Here is a 21,205-nt window from a genome sequence, read left to right on the forward strand (position 1 = left end):
AACAAATGTACCTCCTTGGGAACTTTCACAGTCTTCTACTAACACTCATAAAATAGAAGTCATTTCTAAATGACCAAGTGGAAGTATAGTGTAAACCAAAACTTTTAGATGTAAGTAAGGGATGAAATGCAAGGAAATGCATTTATTTATAAATTACATTTAATTCAAAGAATGAAACAGTAAAATAAACTTGGGTTAATTAAAAATAAAAGCAGAAATAGATACCAAAAATACATAGTTGATTAGTATGGCCCAAAGCAGTTTTTGAAAAGTCTGTTAAAGAAATTAATAGTCAAAACTGATCTAGAAAAAGAGAGGGAGGCCACATAAAACATTGGGAATGAGAAATAAGGCATTACTCTTAAGTATGGAGGTACTTACGAATCACAAAAACAGTTGCAGCTTTATTCCAATAAACTTGAAAACACAGATGAAATTTATTATAGCAGACTATTAATTATTAAATTGTTTTGAAGAAATTAGACCAATGTAAGTAGACCATCAGACTAAGAAGAAATTGGAGAGTAACCAGGTCTAGGTAGTTTTATAGGCAAATTCTACCAAACCTTCAAGGAACATAACATTTCTGGGTTTCAAAGCTTAGGAAGAGGTGGAGAGCTTCAAAACTCACTCTGTAGGGCTAGTATAACCCCATTGCCAAACCAGACATGGCAAGCACAGAAGAATGAAATCAGACCAAAACCATTTGAACAAAGTCCTATATCTTTATTTAAAATTCAATTAAGGAGGGGCTTCCCTGGTGGTGCAGTGGTTGAGAGTCAGCCTGCCGATGCAGGGGACATGGGTTCGTACCCCGGTCTGGGAAGATCCCACGTGCCGCGGAGCGGCTGGTCCCGTGAGCCATGGCTGCTGAGCCTGCGCATCCGGAGCCTGTGCTCCGCAACGGGAGAGGCCACAACGGTGAGAGGCCCGCGTACCGCAAAAAAAAAAAAAAAAAAAAACCTCAATTAAGGAGTAAAATAACACTAACTGGATGAATAAACTTACACTGACTGTACTTATCAGCAAAACATCAGAAACCTTCTCCTCAAAATCAGGAGAAAAATGCCCTCTAAAACTTTATTATCTCTGTCTTAGAATCCCTGGAGAATGGACCTGGGAGTAATATCTCTCCCCTCCCCTCCTCCCCCAAAGAAAATCTTATTATTTAATTTTGTTTTTGGAAGTCCTAGCCAGTGCACTGAGCAATAAAAATAATTAAAAGATATAAACATTGAGAACAAAATAACAAGAATATTTTTGCAAACATGATTATGTACTCAGAAAACTCTGAGAAAACTGAAAAACTATTACAACCCATAACAGGAATCAGTAGGGTCTTTGCTGTAAGAGAAATTTAAAATTTTTATATGTCAGCAGTAACCAACAGAAAAGTTAATGGTGGGTCACAAGCACGGAAATCGCATTCTAGAAAAAGTGGAAATATACTATATAAAATACCTAGGATTATAAAGAAAAAAGAAGTATATTTAAATGTTAACAGCTCTCTCTGATCATGCATTTTTCGTTTTTTTCCATTGTGTATTATACATTTTCCACTGTGAATATTATTAAATGCTATTTTGAAAAGAAAAGCTACTAGGATTGACATTGGTAACCATTATTTACTCTCCATTAACTTTTAACATTTAATAAAACATTCATTTTCTTTTTAAATTCATAAACAGATATTCTGCCTCCATGGTGGCCTCTCCCCATCCATAGATACACTGGATCATATAAGAGCCCTGGATCGTTTACAAGAAGTTCCACATGAGGTAAACTTAGTTTTTTAATGAAAAAGAAAGAAATATAACCACATTGTGGTAACCCTAGATTAGTTAAATATGAGTACTCATAACTTACATCACATACTTCATTTTCTTTGCCAGGGCCCAATGTGTGATCTGTTATGGTCAGATCCAGATGATCGTGGTGGGTGGGGTATTTCACCACGTGGCGCTGGCTACACATTTGGACAAGATATTTCTGAAACATTTAACCATGCCAATGGTCTCACACTGGTTTCTCGTGCTCACCAACTTGTAATGGAGGTATGTCCTTTTCTTATAGGATGACGATCTCTGTTTCAAATAAATGTCTCTCTAATAAAGCTTCATGACTTAGAATGTCAGAAACATTCCTCCCCATTACCTAAATGAAAGGAGAAAAAACTTGGCTGATTTTAGCAAGTAGGGAAAGTACTAGTTGGCCAGAGCGAAATTATATCTCTTTTGTAATTAATTTAGACTTCAAGAAAAATTGCAAAAAAAGTAACAAAAAATTCCTTTCTGTCTTACACTCAGATTCCTAAAATATAAATATTTTAATATTTGCTTTATCATTCTCTCTCCCTTCCTATTCCCCTTTCCCCTCACACATTACTTTTTTTTTTTAGCTGTTGGAATGTCAGTTGCAGGTGAGATCCTCCTTTACATCCAAATTTCCATGTGTGTTTTGTAAAAATAAGGACTTTCTCCTAAATAACCACAGTATAGTTATCAAGGTCAGGAAATTTTCATTGATATAGTACCATTATCTAAGTGCTTTATTCAGGGAATTCCCTGGCAGTCCAGTGGTTAAGACTCTGTACTTCCACTGCAGGGGGCACAAGTTTAATCTGTGGTCAGGGAACTAAGATCCCACAAGCCTCGCAGCACGGCCAAAAAAGTAAAATAATAATAAAAAAATTTTAAGTCTATAAACGCTTTAGTCAAATTTATATTATCTCACCAATGTCCTTTATAGCAAAATTTTTTTACAGCAAAATTTAATAATGTGTGTGGGCACCTATAATCTCATCCAGGATCACACTGTATTCAGTCCCCTTGGATGTGGAAATTCCTCAGATTTCCTTTGTTTTACATAATCTTGACATTTTTGAAGACTACAAGCAATTTTATTTTGTAGAAATAGCCTTCATTTATATGGTTTGGCTGATGTTTCCTTATGATTCGGGTTATGCACTTTTGGCGGGCATATCACAGTATGATGATGTGTCCTTCTTGGCACATCGTTTCAGGTCATGGGATCTTTCCCAGTGCTGGTGCTATTAACTAATTTGGATCACTTAGTTAAGGTGGTGCCTGCCACATTTCTCTACCATGATGTTACTATTCTTTAAACATTAAAGGAATATAAATAGAATATAATCCTTCCAAACCAGTAGGGAGTGGCTTCAAGATGTTAGAGAAAACTGCACTAACCCAACAGAGGCAGAAGGGGTAAACAGCATGGTAATAAAGAACATAGATTTGTACAGTAAAGATAAACCTCATTATAATCATAACGAATGTGAATGGATAAAAATTTTTACTTCCCTAAAATACTGAGAATCTCAAATTGGATAAATAATCAAAAAATTCACCCATTATTTGGGATTTAATCTAAAACATGATGATACCACAGACTAGAAATAGAGGGATGGAAAATGGTGTATTAGTATACCAATTAGATAATTATCCAAAATATAGTTAATAATATGAATCAGAAAAGGCTGTAAGACAGTAGTATATTTAGAAATAAAAAGAGGTATTTGCTGATGAAAAGTGGCCCAGTTATATAGGAGAGAATAATTCTAAATTTTTATTTACCTAGTAATAGAGTCAAAGTACATAAAGCAAAACTTGACATAATTTATGAGGAAGAATTGAGACATCTTCCGTCATTGTGGGAGAAATCTGAATACACATCCTAGCCACGATCTCAAGCATAGATTAAGCAGAAAAACAGTTACTGAGCTCCATAGCTGAATCTCAGTGCAGATGTACATATTAAAGATGGATACCACATAAGGTAACACAGAAGACTGCATTTCCACAGAGAATACTCGTGTAACTTTTGAGTTTAGTCTTCTAAACTTAGCTATGTCAACATTATGATTTTATGGTGAAATACTGATTTTTTTTTTTTTAATGCTGCAGGGATACAATTGGTGTCACGATCGGAATGTGGTTACCATTTTCAGTGCACCAAATTACTGCTATCGTTGTGGGAACCAGGCTGCTATCATGGAATTAGATGACACTTTGAAGTATTCCTTGTAAGTAACTTTAAATTTTAATTGTGTGTAATCACTTTCAGAAGGAAAACTGCAATGTGGATTATTAAAGTTAGAGGTAGAGGAGTTTTGCTTCTGGAATAGCAGAGTAAGGAACATGGCAAACCCTCTCCCCAGTAGGAACAAACACTGGACCGGAAAACGTTATTTTAAACAGTTGTTTCAAGTGTTTGGAATTTGTCCTAAATGTATACAGCAAATACAGAAACACTTATTCTGGATCTGCTAACTCTCAGTATAACACCAGAGTCTGTGGAATTTGAGTCACAAGTGTTCCCGCCTGTTTCCAGATCCCCTGTACAGAAGCTACACTGCAGCCGTTCTGTCCTGGGTGGGTGTGGTCAAGAAGATGGGGCTTCTCCCCTCCCCCAGTTCCCAGTCCGGGGTTACAGAAGCTCTGCTCCCAGTGGGTGCGGTCGGTCAGGCTGAGACTCCCTTCCCCTCCCTGGCTCCTAGGGTGGAGGCTCTGTTCCAGTCACGTGTGGCAGGCAGAGAATGCTGTATCCCCAGTTCTTGCCTCAGTGCCTACTCTAGAACAGGGGATGTCACTAAGAAGTGGGCCATCATACCTGCCTGCAACTCCGGAACAGTGGCACAGAAGTTCTGTTCAGAGAGAGATGAAGAACAAAAAGTTCCTCACCTCTGCCTGAGGGGGCTGACCTTACTTAGAACAGAGGGTCGAGAATTGCAAGCCTAAGTATTTTGTTGAAGACAGTGGGTATTATGGTGGAGACTAATGAAGAAGGCTCTCAGCTCCCATGATACTAGTAGCAACAAGCAAAAGAGGAGAGCAAGGAGAACTTTAACAGGTAAAACCAGGGAAAGAGATACTGAAGAAGAGCTTTCCTGAGATCATCACAGTCAACTCTGGGAGACAAGACGGCTGTGCACGTGTATTAGGCTGTACCCACACAAGAGCAGTCAGACACATCATGGTCAAAATGGTGAGAGTCGGGCTTCCCTGGTGGCGCAGTGGTTGAGAGTCCGCCTGCCGATGCAGGGGACATGGGTTTGTGCCCTGGTCCGGGAAGATCCCACATGCCGTGGAGCGGCTGGGCCCGTGAGCCATGGCCGCTGAGCCTGCACGTCCAGAGCCTGTGCCCCGCAATGGGAGAGGCCACAACAGTGAGAGGCCCGCGTACCACCAAAAAAAAAAAAAAAAAAAAAATGGTGAGAGTCTAGAAGAAATAATCTTGAAGGCAGTAAGAGAAAAATGACTTACAAAAGGGAACCTCAATTGAATAATCAGCTGACATTTCCTCAGAAAGGCAATGAAACCTACTCAAAGTGCTGAAAATAAAAAACCAAGGTCCTATCCAGCACAACTTCAGAATGAACACAAAAGAAGGGCATCCCCAGATAAACAAAAACTGAGGGAATTCAATGCTGGCAGACCTGCCATACAAGATATACTAGAGGGAGCACTTCAGGCTGAAAGCAAATGATACCAGAGAGTAAGTCAACTGCACACACAAGGTAGTAATAATAGAAGATGGTAGAATTGCACCTTCTTAACTGATTTAAAAACCCGTTGCATAACACAGTAAGGATATATTTGTAGTATAATTGAACTTAAAAGAAACAATATATAGAAATGCAGTCGTAGATTTGATAGTAACAGCACAGAGGAGGTGGGTGGGAACAAAGCTGTACTAAAGCAAGGAAGTGACACCAGATGGTAATTTGAATTAAAGGAAGAATATGAGGAAAATAAAAATGAGGTTATTTAACAAAATCTATAAATATACGCTCACTCTCCTTCTCTCTCAGCTTCTTTAGGGTCATAAGAGTATATAAAATAGTAATTATATATTATAGTAATTATATTAAAATGTGTATATAATAATTTTGGGGGTTTGTAACATATACTGTGTATAACATCAATACCAAAAATGGGGAATGGAAATGGAAAGGAGCTATATGCTATCTAGGAGTAAATACCTCTTAAATCACTAGAATTTATAAATCTGAAGTCGAATTTCATAAGTTGTGTATTCTGAGTTCCAGAGCAACCACTAAAAAAGAAAAATAATGGTAAAGTTATTAAAGGAATTGAAATACTATGTTAGAAAATAATATTTTACTAAAAAGAAAGCAGTTAAAGCAGGAACCAATAAAGAAAGGCATATTTTAAAAAAGAAAAGAAAATGGCAGGTATAAATCCAGTCATATCAATAACACTGAATGAGTCATCAACACAATGCAATCAAAGGGCAGAAATTATCAAGTTGGTGTTTTTGTTTTTAAATATCTAGCTTTATAATGTCTACAGGAAACATAATTTAGATTCAAAACACAAGTAGGTTAAAAATAAAATGGTGAGAAAAGAAACATCATGCAAATAGTAACCATAAAAGTGCTGGACTGGATATACTAATACCAGACCAAACAGATTTCAAACCAAAAACTGTTACTAGAAATAAAGAAGAACACTTCACAATGATAAAGAGTCAGACTATTAGGAAAATATAAACATATGCACTTAACAGTGGAGCCCTAGAATATATGGAGCAGAAATGAACAGAATTGAAGGAAGAAACAGACGAAAATAGTTGGAGACTTTATTATGCCACCTGCAATAACAGAACTAGACAGAAGATCAGCAAGGAAATAGAAGACTTGAAAAACACTACAACTTTACCTAACATCTGCAGAACACTCCACTAGGCAATAGCAGAACACAGAGTCTTCTCAAACACACATGGAACATTCTTCAACACTGACCATGTGCTTGGCTATAAACCCTAAGCCTTAGAAAATTTAAGAAGATTGGAGTCATACAAAGTATGTTCTCCAAACACTGTGGGATGAAATCAGAAATCAATAACAAAAGAAAAACTGGAAAATATATAAATAGGTACAAATTAAGACACTCCTAAATAACCTTTGGTGGGGGGCAGTCAAAGAAGAAATCACCAGGGAAATGAGAAGATACTTTGAAATGAGTGAAAATGAAAACACAGTGTACCAAAACCTGTGGGATACAGTGAAAGCAGTGTTTGCAGGGAAATTTATAGCTGTAAATGCCTGTATTGAAAGTCAGATAGAATTAGAAGTTGACAATCTGTAACCCAGAAGAGGGCTCTCACCAGAACTCACCCATGCTGGCAACCTGATCTCCAACTTCCAGCCTCCATAACCTAACTGTACACCTTAAGGATCTAGAAAAATAAAAGCAAACTTAACTCAGTGCAAGCATATGGAAGGAAAGAAAATTAGCAGTGGAAATAAAATGAAATAGTAGAGAAAACCAACGGAACCAAAAGCTGTTTCTCTCTGACAAAATTGAAAAGCCTTAACTAGACTGGCCAAGAAAAAAAAAGAGTGAAGACTCACATTACCAAAATCCCCACAAGCCGTACTGAAAGAAGAAGAATTGTAAGGGAATACAATAACTATATGGCAACAAATTAGGTAACCTGGGTAAACTGGACAAATTCGTAGAAAGACAAAAAGAAAAACTACCAAAACTGACTCAGTTAGAAATAGAAAATCTGAATAAACCTGTAACAAATGAAGAAATTAAATGAATAATTTTAAGACTTCCTACAAAGAAAAGCCCAGGCCCAGTTGGCTTCACTGGTGAATTGACCAAATGTTTAAAAAGCAGTTAACACCAGTCCTTCACAAAGACCTACAAAAAACAGAAGAGGAGGGATTACTTCCCAACCAATTCTTTAAAGATTATATTACCCTAATACCAAAATCAAAGACATTTTAAGAAAACTACAGACCAATACTCTTTATGTGTATAGATGCAAAAATCTGCAACAAAATATTAACCAAATCCAGAGGTATATAAAAAGAATTATACACGGACCAAGTGGAATTTAGCCTAGGAATGCGAAGTTGGTTCAAAATATGAAAATCAGTTCTTGTAATAAACCATATTAATAAAGGACAAAAACCACATGATCTCATTAAGGCCAGAAAAAGTATTTGTCAAAAGCCAGCACCCTTTCACAATAAAAGTACAGTTGACCCTTGAACAACATGGGTTTGAACTGTGTGAGTCCACTTGTATGTGGATTTTTTTTTTAGTACTCTAAACACTACAGCACTACAGGGGCTTTGGAACCACAGGTAGGGAGGAACCGCGTATACAGAGGGCTTGGCTCTAAGTTATACTCGGATTTTTAACTGCAGAGGGTCGGGACCCCAACCCCGTGTGGTTCAAGGGCCAGCTGTACTCAGCTAGTCAAAGAAGGGAACTTTCTCATCCTGATAAATGTCATCTACAGAAACCCCACAGCTAATTACATCATTCTTAATAGTGAAAGACTGAATGCTTTTCCTCTAAAATCTAAAACAAGCATGTCTGCTCTCTTTACTTCTATTCAACTGATAGTAATACTACAAACCGTTTATGCCAGACATGAACCAGACATCTTGTCTGCCTAAATCTTCACCGTAGCTCTGTGAGATAGTTTTATGAAAGAGAACACCTGCAGTGACCTACCCAGGGTCATTCCAGTCATAAACAACACAGAAAAGGTGGGAGACAAGGACTGCTCTTTCTACCTCGGTGTCTTGTTCTTTATTGATTCGTTTGCCTGCAGGGTCAAATCCTTTAACCATTTGCTTTCTTTTTTGCCATTTATAGCCTTCAGTTTGACCCAGCACCTCGTCGTGGAGAGCCTCATGTGACCCGGCGCACCCCAGACTACTTTCTGTAAATTCCTCCTGGGAAAACCTGCCTTTGTATGTGGAAGTATACCTGGCTTTTTAAAATATATATATTTAGAAACAAAACAAAAAAAAGCAACAGTAATCTATGTGTTTCTGTAACAAACTGGGATCTGTCTTGGCATTAAACCATATCATGGACCAAACTGTGCCATACTAATGATGAGCATTTAGCACAACTTGAGACTGAAATTAGTTCTACACTATGTTCTAGATCGGTCGGTCTTAACAGTTTGCCTGCTGTGTTTGTAGTAACCATTTTCCTTGAGACTGTTCAAGCAAAAAAGGTAACTAACTCCATCTCCTTTTGCACTTACTTGGAAATTTTAGTTAGAGTGTTTAACTGGCATGGATTAATAGGGTTGGATTTTTATTTTTAAAAAAATTCACAAGCTAACTTCCACTTAATTCATTACCGTGTATTTTATTGAAATGTATAATTAACTGAAAAAAAGATTCTTGGGAGTACGTTGTCATAACATTTAAAGAGATTTCCCTTCCTTTAAACTAAATTACTATTTTATGTTGATCTGCATATTTCTGTATATTTGTCATGACAGTGCTTGCATTCTATTTGGTGTACTGAGCAAATAAACCTTCCATTTTAAACAAAAACATGTTGATTTACTGTGGTACACTTTAAATGAAAGTTTTACTCTTGTAAACTTCATATGAGATCTCTTGACCTGTAATAAATAGTTGTGTTGAGGTACTTTAAATGTAGTGTTCTTTGTTTAGGACTTACTTTCAGAAGAAAAAAATTTTTAAGAGTACCTGATGACTCTTAGGCCATGAAAGACATTCTTATTTCTAAACATCATTTCATTAGGTAATTTATATTATTCACATTTTAAACTATGGATGATATGCTAAAAACTGTAGGATATCATATGGCTGGGTAGAATCTTTTAAAAACCAAAATGTTATTTTATCTTTACCTTTTGATCTAGAAATGAGAATAAATTAATCTCCACATAAAGTTTAGTACAAGTAGTAGTGCTGTTTAAATGTACAGCATGAATTCCAGATGGTAGAAGGGAACATGCCGAGTCTGCAGGGGGGAGATGGAAGACACAGAGGAAAACTAAACTCTTTTGTCTTTCTATAAAAAAACAAGATGGTAAAAATAGGTATAAACATCTCAAAATTATAATCAGAGTAAATGAACTGTATTCTCTAGTTAAAAAACAAAGGGTAAGAGTTGTTTTTTTAGAAAATCCAGCTATATACCTGATTACAAGACACACACCAGATGCAAAGTGACTTGGATAGGTTGAAATTAGAAGATGGGATAGACCAAGAAAAGATATTAAAAGGAAAACTGGAGTAGCTATATAAATAGTAAAATAGACTGAGATAAAATTTAAGAGCATAGAATACAAATAGTTATCTCATAATTCTAAACCTGAATGCATATACCAAAATAGCCTCAAATATGTTAAAAACAAAATGCCTTACCAATGCAGAGAAAGCTTGACAAGTTTTCATTACAGTGGCAGATTTCAACTCTCTTCTCTGTTATTATAAAGTAAAATACAAAAACGAAGATTTGAACAACACATTTGAATAAGATTGATATAATAAACATATATACATCTCTGTATCCTAACAGAATACACATTCTTGTCAAGTTCATATGGAACATTTATAACAATTGGCAATTATTAGGCCATAAAGCAAGTCTCAAAAACTTTCAAAAAACTGACATTCTCGGGCTTCCCTGGTGGCGCAGTGGTTGAGAGTCCACCTGCTGATGCAGGGGACACGGGTTTGTGCCCCTGTCCGGGAAGATCCCACGTGCCGCGGAGCAGCTGGGCCCGTGAGCCATGGCCACTGAGCCTGCGCGTCCAGAGCCTGTGCTCCGCAGCGGGAGAGGCCACAACAGTGAGAGGCCCGCGTACCGCAAAAAAAAAACCAAAAAAAACTGACATTCTCTATGGTGCAATTAAGTTAGAGGTTAATAGCAAAAATATTATTTATAGAAATACCTATATATTTTGAAACTTCAAAAATAAGGGTCAAAGAGGAAGTAAAGGAAATTTAAACTTCCGTAAAACAGAATTTAGAAAAACTGGTTATGAAAATACATATAAAATTATGTGGATAAAATAGAATAGCCAAAACAATTTTGGAAAACAGGAACAAAGAGCACGTTCACTTCCCTATGTCAAAATTTAACTATAAAATTACAGTTTTCAAGACAGTGTAGTATAGGACTTCCCTGGTGGCACAGTGGTTAAGAATCCACCTGCCAATGCACAGGACATGGGGTTCGATCCCTGGTCTGGGAAGATCCCACATGCCATGGAGTAACTAACCCCATGCGCTACAAGTGCTGAGCCTGCGCTCTAGAGCCCAGGAGCCACAACTGCTGAAGCCCACACACCTAGAGCCTGTGCTCCTCAACAAGAGAAGCCACCCCAATGACAAGCCCGCGCACTACAACGAAGAGTAGCCCCCACTCACCCCAACTAGAGAAAGCTTGCACGCAGCAACAAAGACCCAACGCAGCCAAAATGTAAGGATGGACATAGAGATCAATGAACAGAATTGAAAGTCCAGAAATAAATCCTTATATTTATAGTCAAATAATTTTCAACAAAAATAGCTAGGCAATTCATTAAGGGAAGGATTTTTCAACAAATGGTGTTAGGAAAATTGTTATATGCAAATGCAAAAGGATGAACTTAGATGCTTACCTCCCAACATACACAAAAATTCACTAAAAATGGATCAAACTTTAACAGGGAAATACAGAACCCCTTTGACAACGTGGGTTAAGCAGAGATTTCTTAAATAACACCAAAAGAATGGTACATAAAAATTTTAAGTTGATAAACTGGACCGCGAAAGAATTCAAAACTTTTGTGCTTCAAAGGACAGATTTAAATGAAAAGACATACACCGAAAGAAAATATTTGCATCACGCATCTGATAAAAGACTTGTATCCAGATTTTAAAAGAATTCTTACCACTCAAGACAATCAGAACATGGGCAGAAGATGTGAAAAGACATTTCACCAAGGAAGATATGCAAACAGCTAATAAATACATGAAAAGATCAACATCATTAGTCATTGGGGAAATGTAAACTAAAAACAATTGAGATATCACTTCACACCCATTAGAAAGGGTATAATAAATAAGCCTTTCTTATTTATGAACAAATAACAAATATTGGTGAGAATGTGGAAGAGTTGGAACCCTCCCACATTGCTATTGATAAATGTAAAATGGTGCAGCCACTTTGGGAAACTTGACAGCTTCTTAAACGTAAAGTAACTATGACCCAGCAATTCCACTCGTTCACAGTTACTCGCGTAGATGGTTAAAATACATGTTCAGGGCTTCCCTGGTGGCGCAGTGGTTGAGAGTCCGCCTGCCGATGCAGGGGACACAGGTTCGTGCCCCTGTCGGGGAAGATCCCACATGCCACGGAGCGGCTGGGCCCGTGAGCCATGGCTGCTGAGCCTGCACGTCCAGAGCCTGTGCTCCGCAACGGGAGAGGCCACAACAGTGAGAGGCCCGCGTACCAAAAAAAAAACAAAAAAAAAATGTTCACACAAAGACGTGCATGCAAATGTTCACAGCAACATTAATTATAATAGCTGAAAGCTGGAAACATTCTAAATGTCTGTCAACTGTTCAATGGATAGACAAAAATGTTATACAATAGTAAACCAGTATTAATAAAAAGGAGTGAAATGAAACATAATACAACATGAACTTCAAAACATGCTAATGAAAGAAGCCAGACATGACAAACTACACACATTCCATTTCTATGAGATGCCCAGAAAAGGCAAATTTATGGAGAAAGGAGATTAGCCCTGGGACTTCCCTGGTGGTCCAGTGGTTTAGACTCTGTGCTCCCAACGTAGGGGGCCCAGGTCCGATCCCTGGTCAAGGAACTAGATCTCCAATGGCACAATGAAAGATCCTGCATGCGGCAACTAAAGACCTGGTGCAGCTAGCTGAATTAATTAATTAAGTAAGTAATGTATGTTGTTGCCTGGCCAGTGGGAATGGGAATTAACTGTAAATGGGCATGAGGGTTTTTGTTAGAATGATGAAAATGTTATAAAACTGGTTTATGGTCACGATTGCACCTTTTGGTAAATTTACCAAAAATCTTTACCCTTGAAATGGGAATATTTCATATGTAAAATATACCTCAATGAAGCTGTTTACAGAAACAAAACTTGTGCAATGCAACCAAACCAGGCTTTACAGGGAAATTTATAACTAAATGCTTGTATTGTAACAGAGGAAAAGCTGAAAATTAATTGAGCTAAGTGTTTACTATTCCATAAAAGTTAAAAGGTTAAGAGCAAATATCAAAAGAAAAGATTCAAAAGAAAATATCAACAGAACCAAAGTTGGTACTTGAAAAGATTAATAAAATGAAGGAAAACATTCAGGGGCACAAACAAAAGCATGAATTTGCAGAATAAAAGAGAAGTGATTAAAAAGTCTAGAGGGTACTATGAATAATATCTGCCAATAAATTTGAAAACTGAGCAAAAAAGAAGTACTGAGCAAATTCCTAGGGTATTTTGACCTTATCAAACTGACTCAAGAATAAATGCAGGGGGGCTTCCCTGGTGGTGCAGTGGTGGAGAACCCACCTGCCAATGCAGGGGACACGGGTTTGAGCCCTGGCCTGGGAGTATCCCACATGCTGCAGAGCAGCTGAGCCCGTGCGCCACGGCTGCTGGGCCTGCGCTCTGGAGCCCACGAGCCACAACTACTGAGCCCACATGCCACAACTACTGAAGCCCGCGTGCCTGGAGCCCGTGCTCCGCAACGAGAGGCCACCGCAGTGAGAAGCCCACGTACCGCAACGAAGAGTAGCCCCCAGGGCTTCCCTGTTGGCGCAGTGGTTGAGAGTCCGCCTGCCGATGCAGGGGACACGGGTTTGTGCCCCAGTCCAGGAAGATCCCACATGCCACGGAGCAGCTAGGCCCGTGAGCCATGGCCACTGAGCCTGTGCGTCCGGAGCCTGTGCTCCGCAACGGGAGAGGCCACAACAGTGAGAGGCCCGTGTACCAGAAAAAAAAAAAAAAAAAGAGTAGCCCCTGCTCACCGCAACTGGAGAAGGCCTGCACGCAGCAATGAAGACCCAACGCAACCAAAAATAAATAAATAAATAAAAATAATAAAAAATAAATTTAGGGGCTTCCCTGGTGGCGCAGTGGTTGAGAATCTGCCTGCTAATGCAGGGGACACGGGTTCGAGCCCTGGTCTGGGAGGATCCCACATGCCACGGAGCAACTGGGCCCGTGAGCCACAACTACTGAGCCTGCGCATCTGGAGCCTGTGCTCTGCAACAAGAGAGGCCTCGACAGTGAGATGCCCGCGCACCGCGACGAAGAGTGGCCCCCACTCGCCACAACTGGAGAAAGCCCTCGCAAAGAAACGAAGACCCAACACAGCAAAAATAAATAAATTAATTAATAAACTCCTACCCCCAACATCAAAAAAAAAAAATTAAAAAAAATAAAATAAAATAAAAATAAATTTAAAAAAATAAATAAATGGAGGGCTTCCCTCGTGGCACAGTGGTTCAGAATCTGCCTGCCAATGCAGGGGACACGGGTTCGAGCCCTGGTCTGGGAAGATCCCACATGCCACGGAGCAACTAAGCCCGTGAGCCACAACTACTGAGCCTGCGCATCTGGAGCCTGTGCTCTGCAACGGGAGATGCCGCAACAGTGTGAGGCCCGTGCACCGCGATGAGGAGTGGCCCCCGCTCGCTGCAGCTGCAGAAGCCCTCGCACAGAAACGGAGACCCAACACAGCCAAAAATTAATTAATTAATTAATTAATTAAAAAAGAGATAGAAATCTAAACACTACTTTAAAAAAAAAGAATAAATGGAGTCTACACAGACAGAGAACAGACCTGTGGTTGCCAAGGGTGGGGGGGGAGGGGAGGGATGGATTGTGAGTTTGGGACTAGCAGATGCAAACTATTATATATAGAATGGATAAACAACAATGTCCTATTGTATATTCAACATCCTGTAATAAACGATAATGGAAAAGGAAAAAAAATGGAGTCTAGGGCCTCCCTGGTGGCGCAGTGGTTGAGAGTCCACCTGCTGATGCAGGGGACACGGGTTCGTGCCCCGGTGTGGGAGGATCCCACATGCCGCGGAGCGGCTGGGCCCGTGAGCCATGGCCGCTGGGCCTGCGCGTCCGGAGCCTGTGCTCCGCAACGGGAGAGGCCACAACAGTGAGAGGCCTGCGAACCGCAAAAAAAAAAAAAAAAAAAAAAAAAAAAAAAAATGGAGTCTAACTGCTGTTACTATTAAAGAAATTGAATCACTCATTTAAATCTTACAAAGACTAAACTAGGTACCAGTGGTCATACTAGTGTTATTCACAATAGCCAAAAGGTGGAAACAACCCAGATGTCCATCAACCGGCAAGTAGATAAAGAAAATATGGTATATTGGGCTTCCCTGGTGGCACAGTGGTTGAGAGTCCGCCTGCCGATGCAGGGGACACGGGTTCGTGCCCCAGTCCGGGAAGATCCCACATGCTGCGGAGCGGCTGGGCCCGTGAGCCACGGCCGCTGGGCCTGCACATCCGGAGCCTGTGCTCCGCAACAGGAGAGGCCACAACAGTGAGAGGCCCGAGTACAGCAAAAAAAAAAAAAAAAAAAAAAAGAAAATATGGTATATACATACAATGGAATATTATTCAACCATAAAAAGGATAGATTCTGATATATGCTACAACATGGATGACCCTCAAAGACATGCTAAGTGCAACAAATCAGGCACAAAAAGACAAATAATGTTTAATTCCACTTATATGAGGTACCTAGAATAGGCAAATTCACAGATACAGAAAGTAGAATAGAGATTACCAGGGGCTGGGGAAGGAGGGAAGGGGAAGTTACTATTTAATGTGTAGTATGTTTGGGATGATGAAAACGTTCTGGAAATTGCTGGTGGTGATGGTTGCACACCATTGTGAATGCACTTAATGCCACTGAATTATACACTTTAAAATGGTTAAAATGGTAAATTCTATATATTTTACCACAATAAATTTTTTTTCTTTTTAGAATCAGCTTGTTATAGTCACACACATAGAAGAAGAAAAAAACAAAAGCCTGCTGGGCTTTTGACCAGGACTGTAGTGTCTATCACTTTGGGGAGAATAGATGTTTTCACGTGGAGTCTTCCAGTCCATGGAGATGGCATATACCTCCTTTAAGTCTTCCTTAATTTCTCTCAACATCGGATTATACTATTTGGGGTATAAATCTTGCCATCTAGGGTTTCCCTGGTGGCGCAGTGGTTGGGAGTCCACCTGCCAATGCAGGGGACACGGGTTCGTGCCCCAGTCCGGGAAGATCCCACATGCCGCAGAGCGGCTGGGCCCGTGAGCCATGGCCGCTGAGCCTGCGCGTCTGGAGCCTGTGCTCTGCAACGGGAGAGGCCACAACAGTGAGAGGCCCGCGTACCGAAAAAAAAAAAAAAAAAAAAATGTTGCTATCTAACCATATTTCATTTAATTTATTTATTTATTTATTTATTTTTGTGGGGTTTTTGTCTCTGGGGTCCTACCAACCTCAACACTTGGAATCCTACACATGTTGGAACCAGGAGAAACCTTAAAAATCATGTAGCTATTGCCTTCCTCCCACCTTTTCCAGAAGGGTTGATTGTGGTCCAATTTTCATGTATTTGCCAACAATTTCAATCTTACGTCTGCAGCCACAATTTCTCCTCTGAACTCCAGACCTAGTTAACTGCTTCTGCAGCCCCTCATCCTGGATGCCCCATGGTACCTGAATCTGAACATGTCCAGAACTGGGCTCAGCACTTCCCCGACCTGGTCCTCCTCCAGGCTCCCCTGACCTGCATGAAGAACATCACCACCACCCCCTGCTGCCAGGGCCACAATTTTGGGAGGCCCCTTGCCACCTCTTATGGCATCCCACCGCCAATCAAACATCAAGGTTAGTAGTTTCTTCTGCCTAAATCACAAAATCTCTCCAAGTCCCCTCTGCCTCCTTAAGTTTAAATGTCCCATGGCTCTCAATGGACCCCTGCAAAAGAATCCTCATTAAATCCCCCAAATCTGTTCTTTCTTTGTTCCAATCCATGCTCCCTGAAGCCAGAATGACCTTTAAAAAATGCTTTCTCATTTAACTCCTTTGCTGATAGGCTTCCAACAGCTCTACTTTAAAAAAAATTAGTAGTTATTATTATAATTATAGTTAACACTTATTGAAAATTTATTACGTCCTAGGACCTGTTCTAAGGACTTTATACATAGTAACTCAGTTAATCCTCACAACTCTAAATACCCCCATTATACAGATGAGGAAACTGAGACTTAGAGAAGCACCTCTAAGGCTTTTGCATCAGCTCTTTCCCCATCCTTGACTCTTCGATCTGGATGACTGCTATTCAAACTTCAGATGGATACCTTGGGGAGCATTCTAGGACCTCCCTCACTAGATCAGGCCCTCCTATGACACACATCCCAGTTTGTAATTATATATTGTTTTGGTGGTGGAGGATCACTGGATTGATGTCTGCCACCCCAATCGGCTTTAAATTCTATGTTTTACTCTTCACTGTGTCCACAGAATTCGACATTAACAAACTCTTGCTCAGTATTTGTTAAATGGATGGATGAAAAGGGTTTTCAATCAGAGGGGGAATGTGGTCAGATGTGCTTTAGAAGGATTTCTCTAATGTGAGAGTTTGGAGGTGGTGAGACCCAGTCCCTGCCAGCCACTGGATTCAGGAGTGAAGAGGGTTGTCTGGAGGAGGGGAGTGGCCTCGGGGATGGAGAGCAGACAGTGAACCTGGGGAGGGTTTAGGAGGAAGATAGGGAAGGCCCTGATCATTAACTGGATGGAGGTGAGGACAAGGGAGGGGTCAAGAGTGACTCGCACGTTTCTGGCTTAGACACCTGGTACCTTGACCCCAGGTGGGGAGCACCTGGGAGGAACGAGGCAGGCGGGGTTGGCAGAGCAGGTGGGCCCTAGACCAAGTCAACAGCAACATGGAAAAGTTCTCAAAACCTTTGTGCCCAAACTCCTCTGTGCCCAAACTCTATCTAGCTCAGTTCTGTGCGCTTGTCCAGTCTCACCCCAGACTCAGGGCACGTAGCCCACAGCTCCTCCCCCAAGCCCCACTCTTTCTCCTCGCAGGGGGCTTTTAAGACTCAGCTTCCAGAACGTCTCCTCTGGGATCCCTCCCCAGGCCCGCCACCCCTTCCTGAGATTAACATGTTCTCTGCTGTTTCCCGGGATTCACTGCATCAGCCATGTTTCTCTGCCTCTCTCTCCTATTTGATGTTAAAATGCTGTTGTAAAACATGATACCATTCTGTTTTAATTTCTAATTGTTTACTGATAATAAATAAAAATAAAAGTGATTTTTAGTATCGTGCTTGTATCCAGTAGCCATATTAAAGCCACTTTTTTTTTTTTTTTTTGCGGTACGCGGGCCTCTCACTGCCATGGCCTCTCCCGTTGCGGAGCACAGGCTCTGGACGCGCAGGCTCAGCGGCCATGGCTCACGGGCCTAGCCACTCCGCAGCATGGCACAAACCCGTGTCCCCTGCATTGGCAGGCAGATTCTCAACCACTGCACCACCAGGGAAGCCCAAGACACTTAATTCTTATACTTAGAAATTACTTTGGATTTTTTTAAATTACAAAATCATGTTGTCTGTGAATACAAAGCTCTTTTCTTCCTTCCTAAGCTTTGTGACTTTTCTTACATGTTTCATCATTTTATTAGCTAAGACAACCAATATTTCATATTAGCTGTAGTTTTTTTTTGGAGGTGTTTATCCATTACCACTGTTTTTTTAAGGCAACATACAGTTGGGTGCTATTCTTTAAATCCAATTTAGGGACTTCCCTGGTGGTCCAGTGGGTAAGACTCCACGCTCCCAATGCAGGGGGCCCGGGTTCAATTCCTGGTCAGGGAACAAGATTCCACATGCATGCCACAACTAAGAGTTCGCACGCCGCAACTAAGACCCGGGGCAGCCAAAATAAAAAAATAAATCCAATTTAACACTCTGTCTTTAACTGGGGGTATTTAGACTATTTACAATTAATGTGATTATCAGTACAGTTAGGTTTAAGTCTATCGTCTTGCTCTTTGTTTTCTATTTGTCCCATACATTCTTTTTTTTCTTAATTCTTCTGGATTAATTAAATATTTTGTATTCCATTTATCTATTTAGTGGCTCATTAGCTTACTGTTTTGTTACTCTAAGTGGTAGCTTTAGGATTTGTGGTATACCTTTAACTTAACACAGTCTATCTTCAAGTAATATTATACCATGCCACATACTATACAAGAACCTTATAATATTTCTGTTTATCCCTGCCCAAACTCTGTGCTATTGTCATACATGATGCTTTTGCACATATTAAAAATCACAGGGGGCTTCCCTGGTGGCGCAGTGGTTGAGAGTCCGCCTGCCGATGCAGGGGACACGGGTTCGTGCCCCGGTTCGGGAAGATCCCACATGCTGTGGAGCAGCTGGGCCCGTGAGCCATGGCCGCTGAGCCTGGCGTCCGGAGCCTGTGCTCCACAAGGGGAGAGGCCACAACAGTGAGAGGCCCACATACAGCCAAAAAAAAAAAAAAAAATCACAGGGACTTCCCTGGTGGTTCAGTGGTTAAGACTCCGTGCTTCCAATGCATGGGGCACAGGTTTGATCCCTGGTCGGGGAACTAAGACCCCACATGTGGTGCAGTGCTGTGTGGTGCTCGGGGGGGGGAATGGGGGGAAGAGAGACAAAAAAAAATTTTTTTAATGAGAAACAAAAATCACATAGAACATTACTGCTTTTGTTTAAACAGTAGATTATTTAAAGGGATATAAATAATAAAAATCTTTAAGACTTTTATGTATTTAGTCATTTAAATATAGACTATTTCCAGGGCTCCTCATGCCTTTGTTTAGATTCATATTTCACTCTGGTATAATTCTTCTTCTGCCTTAAAGATTTACTTGTAGTGCAAGTCTGCTGGTGATGAATTCCTTCAGCTTTTGTATGTCTTAAAAAATACTTCTCCTGCCTGACAGCCTTTTTGGATGTCCAATACTGCACCTGGCAACTGAAATCTGATTTTTTTTCTTTTTTTCTGCCAAAAATTTTTTTCACGATTTTTTTTTTTTTGGCCATGCCACATGGCTTGTGGGCTCTTAGTTCCCCATCCCGGGATTGAACCCGGGCCCACGGCAGTGAGAGCACCAAGTTCTAACCACTGGACCGCCAGGGCATTCCCAAATGATTCTTTTTTTTTTTTTTTTTTTGCGGTACGCGGGCCTCTCACTGTTGTGGCCTCTCCCGTTGCGGAGCACAGGCTCCGGACGCACAGGCTCAGCAGCCATGGCTCACGGGCCCAGCCGCTCCGCGGCATGTGGGATCTTCCCGGACCGGGGAACGAACCTGTGTCCCCTGCATCGGCAGGCGGACTCCCAACCACGGTACCACCAGGGAAGCCCATGAATCATTTTTTGAAAGATATTTTCACTAGGTATAGAATTCAGTATCACTCACAGTCTCAGAGCCTCAGGCCTATGGAGGCCTCAAATTCCACTAACGGTGGGCTGGCTGCTGTTACCTTGTGCTCAGGGCAGGGGCTGGGTGTTAGGCTTCCTTGTGTCCCTGTGTCCCCCTCAGCTTTCCATGGTCCCCACATACCTGTTATCAGAGAGAGGGTCCTCCTCCACGCTCTGACCCCGTCCCCGGTTGTAGACAGCTGTTGCTTGTGGCTGGGTGCTAAACTCATGGTACGAGCAGGTGAGACGCTGTTTGTTCCAATTTGGCCTCAAATCTCAGGCAGGCCCTTTGTACTTTGGCTTCAGGGGTGAGGTTTTCTTGGCATTCCTGTTCCTCCTGCCTGTGGCCTCCAAACTCGGGCTGATAACTGTGGTGGGCCTGGGGTGCTTGTTCTTTGCACCACCCATAGCAGGACAGCCTTCATCTGGTATCTGTATCTGCCCCTCCCCCAGCAGCAACAAGTCTTCGCCTGCGTCCTGGAAGAGGAAGGTGGGTTTTGCTCTTACTGTTTCTCTAGAAACAGTAAATCTCTGCCAGTGTCCTGTGGCCATAGTACCACAGGGGTACTGTGGTACCCCTGTTGGGGTGTACCACCCCCAGCACCTTAAGACTCCAGCTCTGCGGGGGAGAAGGATCCCGGGAAGCTAGTGGGGCTTTGAGCTTGTTCCTGCGCAGGCACCAATCACCGCCTCGTTTGCACGGAGGTCGGCAGTGCTCTCGCCTTCTCGCGGACACCTGGTGAAGGCAGAGGGCGAACAGCTTTCAGGTGAGTGGGAACCGCCTTTGCGTCCGGGCGCTGGCTTCGAGGCACGTGACCTGTGCACTCACAAACAGCCCACGCTTGGAAGGTCCTTGCGTCTGGTTTCACGCTCTGCTGTCATCATCCTGAATTCTT

General features: G+C 41.2%; 2 protein-coding genes across 4 annotated transcripts in view; one reads left to right on the forward strand and one right to left on the reverse strand.

The window, feature by feature from the left end:
• The window catches only part of PPP2CB (protein phosphatase 2 catalytic subunit beta), a 32,971-nt gene extending 23,610 nt beyond the window's left edge, over nucleotides 1-9,361 (forward strand). For both annotated transcript variants that reach the window (XM_081220743.1, XM_081220744.1), the window contains 4 exons: nucleotides 1,689-1,778; nucleotides 1,893-2,054; nucleotides 3,924-4,042; nucleotides 8,664-9,361. In XM_081220743.1, coding sequence (XP_081076869.1) covers nucleotides 1,689-1,778; nucleotides 1,893-2,054; nucleotides 3,924-4,042; nucleotides 8,664-8,736 — 444 coding nt within the window. In that variant the 3' untranslated portion in view covers nucleotides 8,737-9,361. The remainder of the gene's footprint in view (nucleotides 1-1,688; nucleotides 1,779-1,892; nucleotides 2,055-3,923; nucleotides 4,043-8,663) is intronic.
• A 347-nt stretch (nucleotides 9,362-9,708) lies between these two features.
• UBXN8 (UBX domain protein 8) overlaps nucleotides 9,709-21,205 on the reverse strand; it is a 43,389-nt gene continuing 31,892 nt past the window's right edge. The window contains exons 10-11 of one of the 2 annotated variants that reach the window (XR_014014137.1): nucleotides 10,205-10,261; nucleotides 9,709-9,848 (exon numbers count right to left, since the gene is read on the reverse strand). The gene's annotated coding sequence lies outside the window, so the exon portion shown is untranslated. Of the gene's footprint in view, nucleotides 9,849-10,204; nucleotides 10,262-19,399; nucleotides 19,510-21,205 lie in introns of those variants that run through there. The other variant, XR_014014138.1, reaches the window with a different exon arrangement.

This window comes from Mesoplodon bidens (assembly GCF_964165515.1).
Source record: "Mesoplodon bidens genome assembly, chromosome: 20".
NCBI classification, from domain to species: Eukaryota; Metazoa; Chordata; class Mammalia; order Artiodactyla; family Ziphiidae; genus Mesoplodon; species Mesoplodon bidens.